We start from the raw sequence: 11517 nt of genomic DNA on the forward strand, positions 1-11517 counted from the left end.
ATATCGAAAATTGATCGCAGGCTGTTGTTTTACAAGGTTTCTCAACAAGGTGAATTAATATAAAAGAAAATACGTTTATTTTTGAACATAAGATCATCATAGGTTCACTTATTCCACGTCATTAAATTCGAGCCTGTTGGCATCCCTACTCATCGGCAAAGAAGACCGAGGGTATTGGCCGAGAGAAAAACGTCAGGAGTACCTCAATAATCCATGCTCGGACCGTTACTGTTTATTTTATTTGTGAACGATATTTAAACTTGCTTGCTACATTATAAAATGTCTATTATTATATGCGGACAATATGAAATTATATCTGTACTGAAGACGATTCATTTGACCTACAAGATGATTGAAATAGATTTGAAGCTTATTGTCAACTTGATCTTAACGTATCCAAATGTTTTTCCATGACATATTCAAGACATAAGATAATTATCACGCATATGAACTTAAAAAATCTGTATTAAAAAATTTCAACGTTTTTATAGATTTTGGAGTTTAACACAATAGCAAACTTAAATTTGATAGCTTTGTTCGCAAATATTTTATAGGATTTATCTTAAGGACACCAACAAACTTCACCCAAATCAAGACACTTAAAACTCTGTACTTTGCCTATGTTAGTTAGGCCTAGAATACGCCTCGCAAGTATGGAACCCACAATATGCTGTTTATAGCAATCGTATACAACTCATACAAAATAAATTTGTTAGACATTTCCAATATAACGCTAAGACTTTCCTGGCTGACTACTTAACAAGATATAACCATTTCCAAATTCTTCCTCTCTTAGTTAGGCGTGAGATAGCAGTTGTTACATACTTAATCAATTTAGCTACAGGGATCCTAAAAAATATGCACCTAAAGTTAACACCAATTACAGAAGCAACAGCTTTATGGTTAGGGCACTGAGTAAGTACTAAGTTGTAACAGAGATATTGACCTATTTGCCTAAAGTGTGGTGTCTATTCACAAGGACAGCTATGTTATCTGAGCTCCTCAGTGGAATAAATAGTGAATCATAAGTGTATAAGTTATACTAAACTGTTAAGTATTACTTAATAAATTTTTAATATGTAAATTTTTTTATGTAACAATTTAATAAATGAATGAATGTAAAAAGAATTTTTATATTCTGTTATATGTGAGGTCAAATGTTGTTACAGTTGAGTCAGATTTTTATATCGTGCCCGTCAGGACATAAAATAATTTACTTTGCACACCAACAGATATTGAATATTGCAATCAATTAGGGGGCGTCCATAAATTACGTGAGGTGTTTTTTTTATTTGTACAATTTGCGAAGTTCTTATTATTGTGCAATATAAGTAAAGTACGTTTGGATTCAAAACGCAATTCAATCTTATTGTACAATTAAATATATTTTTCAATGTTATTGTAGGTCTAGGGGCCGCCTAACGTCGAAGTATGAATGAATTTATCTTCTTTCGAACGAATTTGTAAATGATCTTAATCGTATTACGATTACGCTTAAGATGAACGAATTTGTAAATGATCTTAATCTTAAGCATGTACAATCTGGATTAAATGGACCAAAGTAGTTTATTTTTTTTGTTTCAACCAGAAAAAAATTGCGTGATATTTGCCGAGACCCCCCTCTCTCCAACGTAAGATTAGATGAGATTTGCCTCGACCCCCTCCCCCCCTTAAACACCTCACGTAATTTATGGACGCCCCCTTATGGTAATTAAAGAAAACGAAAGAAAGAATTTGTCAACTCTTTATTTTTCAATTTTTTTTATATAATATAGGAATGTTATTTAATAATACGATAAAACGATATAATTATATACATTTACATAAAGCTTAATAATCTACGTAGTATAGGATTTTTTTTCAGTTGATTGAAAAATCATATATGTATTCTTATTTTTATTTACATTGTCGGTAACGTAAAAGAGAAAAACAGAATGCATTAATATTAGTATATATAATAGTCTAATAACCATGAATTAATAACAATTTAAATTTAATCAGAAGCAAATCTGCATTCAATCCTTTTAAAAATGAGAGAAAGTATGTTAAGAAGTTCAAATCAATTTAGATTTATTGCTTTATTTAATTTTGAAATAAGATTTTGTCTATAACTAGACTATACGTATCGAACAAACTTCTCGAATTTTCGTTAGGTGAAACTATTTTTTGGGTTTTTGTTAGAAAGTGTTAACTTAACTAATTGAATCAGATCACCTATTCTATTCTAATTTATTTTGCCGCACAGGTCCGGCCAATCTAAATATATTAGTCAATAAATCTGCAAGAGCACTAAATAACGTCTGGTTTGTGGTAGAAGGCAACGCCACGGTGAGAGTCCGGAGTTCTGCCCCGCCCCCTCCACTTCCCTCTAACATAAAGCCCTTTACACATTTGAGCACTAATTCTGCTCGTCTGATGCACCACGACATTGTCATTTCCTGTTTAAAAATAAAATTTGTTTTTAAACACCGACTTTTTTATTTATAATACATTTGATTCATTTTAATCGTAACAATTTAATATACAAGCTGTTTCGAGTAAAAGTAAAAAAATTAACATACCGCAGAACCGATTTTCATAGATTTATTTATTTATAAAACAATATTACTAATTATTATTAAACAATGTATGTTAAGACAGTATTGACATAGTAGCTTCAACGTGCGACTCAGACGGTGAAAGAAATCGTAAGAAATCCGGAAATCAACAACATATTATGTCAAACATAGCTGATCGCCTACTTGTCTATGAAATTAAAACGATCAAAGAAATTATTAGAGGCCAAGACCGATATAGGGTTGCGCCACTGGATTTTTATTATTACTTTTATATGAAGTTAAATTCATACCTCAGTTATGTCATGTCTAAGAAGCAATGGCAATGCAATAGAAGTGACGTCATTACATGAAGCCGACTTCAAGATATTGCGCAACGCGAGAATTGCTGGGTGACGAGACGTCATATCACCTGAAATAAAGAAAAATAACGAAGAAAATACCTACTATAAAAACGTAGTTCATGTTACAAGTAGAGAAGAGTCGGCCTAGTGCAAGAAGTTTGTTTTTTAGTTTGTGTTTTAAGAATTGTTACGCTCTTTTCTTGAACGACCGTAAGGCTCCACTGTTCCAGTACGGCAAACGTTAATTATCGATTTAGTATAATCTCGTTTAGGATAATCCTCGTAGTTAATTTAGAAAATAAAGGACGTTTGCTTCGGATCATAACAGCGTCTATTGGCTTGGTCAGATATCACTCTAATTATATTTGGCCTTGAATGGCTGTGAAGCTTGGACCATAAACGACCTTCGAAAAATTTCGCTTTGAAATGTGGACTTTTCAGTACAGCGATGTACAGCGATACGTAGAATTTGTGCGTACTAGCAAACAGAGGAAAGTCTGATGTCTTGGCCACATCTTCCGTAACCAGAAGTATCGACTTTTCAGACCATAATGGTAGGCTCAAGTCTTGTCTATGGATCATCCAATCGTCGGGGTTCAAGTCAGTTGAACAACTCTTTAGATTATCAATGTACAAGGAGAAATTTCGGATATTGCCGACCTACAGTAACTGAGGAAGCACCGCAAGAGAATCACTAGTGTTTGAAGATAAATAAACAAATCATAGAAATGTTGGCCTTTCGGTGATTATACCGTTACTAACCAGCTTTCATCTGCTCATCATCTATAACGAGATGATAGACCAAATGAGCATCTGCCAAATTACTGTGTCTGCTTAGATAAACGTCCCCGGGCTGCAGCGAGCGTTTGACCCGGGCACTACGCCCTCGCCCGTCACCTGTTACTCGTTCTAAATTACGCTTTTCTGCCTGAAATTTAAAACATTTAGTTTCGCCGTCAAGCTCTATCTCTCTCGCACTCTAGGCTTATTCTTTATTTCTTTCTTGATAAATTAGTTCTCTTTTCAGAAATCGGTCTATGCCAGACACAAATCCACAGGTGTTGTTTCTTTAACATGTTTCCCTACGAGTATGAAATGAGTGTAGAAAAACATTAAATAGTTTTTCGAACAAAGGACATGGTTGAATTTTGTACTCAAATTAGGCCAAGCGTACTCTATGGTAACTAAGCAATCCTACCGAAGAATGTTACTCTTACCGGTTCTTTAACTTTTTCAGCGATATCTCGTAATTGTATCTCAACGTCATCGAAGTGATGTTCCGTGGCTTGCCTCGCGAGGGAAACGAGAGGTGAACGTGACGGCTCGTGCTCGGCCAATAGTACTACAGCTGATAGGTCGTTTGAGTATAAACCTAGAGCTGGTTGAGCGCGGTTCCATGTACCGCTGTGGGATAAAAATATATTTTATTTTTATTTTCGTACTATTATATTATTTATACTTTCATTGACTAGTATATAAAAATTATTATTATACATATTTTAAATGGAGAAAAGCTTAGATTAGCTACTAATAAACCACTAAAAAATTTGTAAATACTAAAATTACATTAAGTTAGTTAGGACCCAAAAGTTTTGGTATCTATGATAATACTTACAGTTATAGTTAGATTCATCAGAATAACATTGCTTACTTATAAAAATAATGGAAGCAAATATTACTGGACACACAATCATAATAACTCATTACAAAATAATATAAAAACAAGAACTTATTATTTTGACTAGTTTTTAATTTTTTTACAGTGTAGAGCTTATCTAAACTGACATTACCATATAATACTAACCTATCTCCTCGATTCACAGAACACAGATCCAAAATATCAACCGCAACTAGGCGTATATTGTGTGTTTGTTTAAGCTGTGATCCTAAATGTATAGTGAAACTCTCTTCTAGCCTTGGTGGAGCAGGTTGAATGGGCCCGGGTAAATCTGGTGGGAAAGTGCATAGCGGAGAGTTACTGAAAAAATAATTTACAACTTTAACTTAATTAATTGGTTTATGTAACTTTAAACATAAGTTACATATCCATGAGCAGTGTTGGCCCAGTGGCTTCAGCGTGCAACTCTCATCCCTGAGGTCGTAGGTTCGATCCCCGGCTGTGCACCAATGGACTTTCTATGTGCGCCTTTAGAATTTGCTCGAAGGGTGAAGGAAAACATCGTGAGGAAACCGACATGTCTTAGACCCAAAATGCCGACGACGTGTGTCAGGCACTGGAGGCTGATCACCTACTTGCCTATTAGATTTAAAAATGATCATGAATTCATAAATCTGAGGCCAGGACCTAAAGAGGTAGTAGCCACTGATTTATTATTTATTTTACAAACCCATGAGTTATATTTAAAAAAACAGCTATATTGAAAGAAAACCTGGTAGTCTTTAATATGTTTAGGTTTATCTGTGTCATTTAAGTTAAAAAAATTAATTTAAATTTCCAGTGTCCGTCAAGGTACTTGATATTATTACATGATGCTACAACACACATACAAAATTTTATCCATCATATCCAACATGTTTTTCATTAATCTGTGAGCTAGTATTAATTACCCAAATTATATGGATATTCTATGGCTGGGATTTGAACTATTTTTCAACTATAACTATATTTGAACTACTATGCTTACACTGCTATATAATATGTTTTATGTAGATTACATTCTAAAATGCTATAAAAATTGTAAAACCTATATTTTTGTATAAATACCTGGGTGTAGCATTTTCATTAAGCTGATAGTCATCTAAAGCAGTCATCAGCCAAGCTCTATGAGCTGCTCTCTGAGCATGTCTTAAAGCATCCAGTTGGGACTCCCAATGGCCAGCTGCTACGCTTTGCTCTTCAAAATGCTTTCCAGCTAAAGCATTAATTTCCTCTTCTGTTGTTGAGATATTGAGTAGTCTGATTTTATCTTCCATTTCTTGTGTTTGCCTGTGGTTTAGAAATGAATAAATTTATGAAACTATTATACATTTATACAATATTTTTGCTAAAGTGTTTTATAAACAGTAATTGCAGGGAATGTTAAGATGAGATTTAATTTATATTAAAGTGAAAATCTGTCCAATGTATATCCATTATTGATGACATGATAAAAAAAGGAGATTAAATATTGCATGAAAAATATTTTTCTATTGAATAGAAACATTTAAAATACCTTTCAGTAAGCTTTTTGATATCCTTATCACGGTTTTGAATCATATTCATAACTGTCTTAGCATAGGAACTTTCCACTTGCAATATTGTTTCTAATGCTGGAGAATGGACTAATTTGTGATAGGCTGTTGCAAATACTTCTTCATCGGAAGAGCCCTTCTGTTCAGCAAATTCTAATACATTCTCTTTGAAATTTTTCTCCCACCCTTTGATAATTCCCTCAATATTTAGCTCTCCATTTTTCAGTTGGTTTAGTAATTTTTCATCTCTTTCATTGTGATAGTTTTTAGTTTCTTCAGCAATAAATTCTGCTAACTTTTCATTTAACTCTGAAAATGGTAATAATATTTACCATTAATTTACCATGAAAGCTTTGTATATTTTTGTGTGCTGTATGCATCTCTATAGATCTTCAATTTATGAAAAAAAAAGTCAAACCGGCATGGAAGTTTTAGTATGCTAGTAAAGTGATATATTTAACCATTTATAAAACAATTATTGATAAAGTCTTGACACTCTTAAGCGATTTTAATTTGCCGTAATGAATGTATACGAAAATTTCTATACAAACCGTCTTCCAAATATACAGGAATATGAAACATTTTTAACACTCGTTGGACCAGCTCACGTGAGGATCCTTCGTATGGAATATCCACAGGCACTTCCAATTTAAAAAGAACCTCTTCATTCGTGCATGTAGGAAATGAGAATTTAAATGTTTTTGTTACGTTTTCAGCTGCCTCAGTCGTCATTATCAGATAAATAGTGTCAACTTTTTCGAATTATATGTATACAATTCTTACTATAATAAGTTAATCATAATTTAGAAACACCCATAAATTGTGGGCAATAACAATCAATCAGCTGTTCTTAGTATCTTTCTGACAAGTATTAGGATTTTACAGTTTACACTATTAGTTGACGATTAAAATCAATCATGAATGACAACTTGACAAATTTACAAATGACATTGTTGCAAAGTAATCTACATAATATATAAATTGTTGTCGTATTTCGTAATTGTTATCGTTGTTCGGTAGTGAAAATTAACATATTTCGTATTTCACACCTATTGAACATGAAAATGTGCCTTTGTCGCTGAATAAAATACATGCGTCCACAGCCTACCACAGACAGTAACACTATATTTATAACCTTTTTTTATGGAAAGGATACTTTACAGAACAGTTATCGGAGTTTAGAGTCTACAATTAGTTTGTGAGATAATAGTCCTGTAATCAGTAGTTGCCAAATAGAATAATAACGTAGTAGGTCATGTCTTTGTTGGTTGGAACTTGGAACGGCCTATCTCTCTCTGGTAGTCTATGTACGTACTTGAAGGTGGTGGCAATCCTTGTTTTGGGTTGCTTGTCTGTTTGTACTGCTTAATGCTTGAGCTTAATTTATTATAATTGTGTACATTATACTGATATATTGGTTTGTCACCATTACGTTATAATATAGTATGTAACGCACATGGCGTACCTCAACCTTGGGTTCTATCTATGTAACATGATCTCTGCAATAGTGAATAGAGGAAAAAATGTGTTAGTTCCGTGACCCATTAGGACGTTACAGAATCAGCCAGTCAGTCATATTATTTATTCCGAACTAGCACTTTATTAATTTCATGTATTGTGTCCTAATTTTTGTATCATGTGGGTGTGTGGTGAATAAAGACAAGGCTGCTATTAACTTGGCTATACCTTAATTTAGTCAGACTTGATACTTTATTTGAAACAAAACATGAATGAATACATAGTATTCCTTGCCCTCGTCTTCCGTCGTTTGCTTTCACAAACCCGTGATAGGGACAGTTGTACACGCCATTCGTATAGTAGAACTATATTTTCATTATATATAACTTATAAAATGGAAACAATGTAACATAGAGTAATAAATAAAAAATAATTCGGTTCGCAACGCGTTTAATCCGTGCGGACCTGCGGTCGGGTGGTCAACCTCTTCGTAGTGGAATCAATTTACGCGGCTTCACCGCCTTCCTCATCCTCAGCGCTAGCGGTAAGCATGGTGATCAGCTTCTGGGTGTCAATGAAACCTTTGTCGTCGATTTCCATCTGGTCATACGCCTCATCAACTTCGTCACCGGAGAACTTGTCGCCCCAGGTCATGAGTGCGTGCCTGAGCTTCTCTGAGTCGATTCTGCCGTCCTTGTCGAAGGTTTTGAAGGCGTTGATGACAACGTCATCATCGTCTGATCCTCCGGACATGCGGTTCGCGAAGAGTGTCAGGAGCTGAGTGAAGTTGATTGGGCCGGAAGCCTCACCAACCATCTCATCTAATTCCTTCTCGGAGGCCAGTCTGCCGAGGGAGTCGAAGGTGGCGCGGAGGTCGCTCTTACCGATGATACCGTCCTTGTCGTGGTCCATTAGCTGGAAAGCCTGTAGAAGAGAAATAGTTATACAATTAGCAGTTATTTTATTATGCACAACAGCATAGATTTGTTGACAAAACAAGAAGACGCAGGCGTTAAATAATCATTTTGATTATAATTCAGATGACGTATGTTCAATTGTTACGTTTCCACGAAAATCTTTATAGTTGTTATATGATATAAATACTGGACGTATATGTCCTAAATAAGCGAATATTATACAATATAGTTTGGACCTGCATTCATTATTTCTTGAGAAATACCCTGATCTTATCAGCAAAAACAGTTACCTCTTTGAACTCAGCGACCTGCTTCTGTGAGAACATAGAGAAGACATTGGATCCAGTGCGCTTAGCCTTACGGCTGCCACGGGAAGATTGTCTCTCAGCGGGGGCTGCTGCCTCCTCAGCAGGCGCTTCTTCTTTCGCCTTCTTCTTCTTGATCTTCTTTTCCTTATCCGCCTGAAACATTAAAGCTTGTTTATGAAAGATGTTTTGTCACAGGTAGATGCCGTTATCCGAAAAGAATTAAATTTACCATTAAATCATGTATAACAGAGTTTTACCACAGTTTATTCAATTAGGTAAGTTCTGTAAGTCAGTGGCGACGTTAACTAAAATTTTTTTGACTTTACGAGTAGGGCAAACTAATCTATCTAATCAAATAGTGCATTTTAAATTTCTTTTTGATTCTTATTTCAGTTTATATTCATATTTATTTGAAAAATATTAGATGTACTGTGATTAATGTAATGTAGTTGCATCCCGATTTGGCTGGCGCCTTTATTTTTAGGACAGCTCATCTTACGCGCCCATCTCATTTTGTTACGTAAATTATACGGAAATAGAATCCTCTTAGAAGATCAGATTTATCTTGAAATATACGAGATACGTGAGCACTTTCGTTAACTTTTAAAATGATTTACACTATTTCAGAACATTTGTACCTATTTAAAATCTCAAAAAAAAAAAATATCTTTATTTATTGTAATTCCTTAGTATTCCCTATTAAAAATAAGTATAATAATATTTGTAATTTAATTTTTAATTAAAATATTTTATATGTTTTGGAAAAAAGTGAAATGCTTAGTTTTAATTTAAGTTGAATAATTGTTTTTGTTTTATTTAAATTTAACTTGATCAATCCGTTTATCTCATTGAACTCCAAGTATTGGTGTAGTTAAAATATTGTCAAACGTCACTTCACTATCACTTCACAATCCATTACAACTTACCATTGTGTTGAGTTTGTTGATCGACGGAAGAGAGACTGTACCGTTCGGCAGTCCCACCCTGACTCCGAGTTGTTGCTCCCGTTTCAACTACTAAGCTTTTCCCTCCCCACTTCCCCCGAGAATCTGTTCCCGGCCAATACTCCATTCCATATATAGTTCGCCAAATCTGAGGTATAGGAGTATCAGAAAGCGTCCGTGAGCTGATCCAGGCAGCCGCGACTACGAAAATAATTATCGAAATTCGATTGTATTTGTAATAGATCTTTTTAGCCCAGCCGGACTACTTACCTCTTGTTTGTGCGTTAAACCAATTAATAGTTTTCTATTTTTATTATTTACGTGCGTGAAAACAAGAGTAATATTTCAACAGTTTTTATATTTATTTCATTATATTTCCATATAATAATTCTTTTAATGTTTGCAAGGATTTTTTTATTTAAAATAAAATAAATCAGTGGTCCTACAACCTTTTTCGGTCTTGGCTTCAGATTTCTGTATCTGTTATGATGATAATTATGGCAATTAGGTGATCAGCTTCCTGCGCCTACGCTGTCGACTTTTTGGGTCTAGGGCCGTTCAATGTTTAATCGAAATCGAAATCGATGTTAAAAGAGCACAGAAATAAATAGAAAGAAAGTCCATAGGTGCACAGCCGGAGATCGAACCTACGACCTCTGGGAAGAGAGTCGCACGCTGTAGCCACTAGGCCAACACTTCCGCTCACACTGCTCTGCTTTCCTAAATTAGATGAATTAAAGTCGAATAGTACGTTCTTATCGTTTTTGTTACTTTAATGAAGACTTACTGTTCAAGTCATTTATATTTATACCAAAATGAAGTTTAATCCTATGAGAGTAAGATTCTGCATCTATAAGATATGATATATTTGATAACAGTTTTTTTTATAGATTTCTTTTGCATCTGGTGTAAAAATAATTTGGTGTAAAAATTATATATTATTTATAAATTTTACCGATTTAAAAGAAAGGTATCAGACCGACCCGAATATATATCTAAGCTTCCAAGCACCTGTAATAAATATCGTATATGCCATACATACATTTAAACACACGTTTGTAATCAAATATATCGGAAAGTAGGAATTTATGGATATTGTAGAAATACCTATAGTGTCTTTAAAAAAAATTCCAAATTTTATAAAAGTGGATTCAGTCTTCCATCGATTTCTAGAGGTGACATATGATCGGATATATGGTATTTATTGAAATAACTGTGTATCAATTACGACCCTTAGAGTTAGGATGCATCCATCGTCGTTTCAGACTTTTTGCGTGACCCAGAACTCAGAAGACATAAACGTTCCAAATGTTTTAATATAATCTGTATTGGAGATTTTGTGTTAGTGTAGATTACAGATATAATACGCACCTTGGTGACTAATAGTGGAGTTAAAATTAACACAGGCCGCCCAGCATATTGTGATAAAAATAGTACGCTTCATTTGTTCCCTATTTATGTCTTACAGACTTCTTCTTTATAATTTTTTTTTAATTTACAGCTAATATAAACTTTATATAAAAAGTCAATTATACTAAAGATGTAGCCAAAATTGGAACACATTATATTTAGAAACAACCTTCAAACATTTACTTCACTTATTTTAAAAATTATTCAACCGTTATTTCAACCGAACATGGCTTTCACGATTCGTTTCCAAAATTATCATATTACCAAAGCTTAATATGAATCTCATCCAACGTCACTAATGAAAACAATGGAAATTCAACAATGAAGATGGACTGGTTATAGCATCCCTAATGTAGCGGATAAATAGTATGAATGATTCCCTAAAACAA

The 11517-nt window shown here is 34.0% G+C and overlaps 2 protein-coding genes across 2 annotated transcripts; both read right to left on the bottom strand.

Annotated features, from left to right (window-relative positions):
- Positions 1–1834: 1834 nt before the first annotated feature.
- Positions 1835–7835, bottom strand: LOC110994133 (protein C12orf4 homolog). The gene is made up of 8 exons (XM_022260639.2): positions 6643–7835; positions 6073–6400; positions 5625–5846; positions 4704–4877; positions 4117–4303; positions 3662–3827; positions 2849–2967; positions 1835–2438 (listed from the first exon to the last, which is right to left on the bottom strand). Exons 1-8 carry the CDS (start codon positions 6821–6823, stop codon positions 2220–2222), a joined length of 1596 nt encoding a protein of 531 aa, XP_022116331.2. The 5' UTR covers positions 6824–7835; the 3' UTR covers positions 1835–2219.
- A 147-nt stretch (positions 7836–7982) lies between these two features.
- Positions 7983–9837, bottom strand: LOC110994134 (myosin regulatory light chain 2). The gene is made up of 3 exons (XM_022260640.2): positions 9701–9837; positions 8757–8927; positions 7983–8473 (listed from the first exon to the last, which is right to left on the bottom strand). Exons 1-3 carry the CDS (start codon positions 9701–9703, stop codon positions 8054–8056), a joined length of 594 nt encoding a protein of 197 aa, XP_022116332.1. The 5' UTR covers positions 9704–9837; the 3' UTR covers positions 7983–8053.
- Positions 9838–11517: the final 1680 nt, after the last annotated feature.

This window comes from Pieris rapae, chromosome 11 (genome assembly GCF_905147795.1).
Source record: "Pieris rapae chromosome 11, ilPieRapa1.1, whole genome shotgun sequence".
NCBI classification, from domain to species: domain Eukaryota; kingdom Metazoa; phylum Arthropoda; class Insecta; order Lepidoptera; family Pieridae; genus Pieris; species Pieris rapae.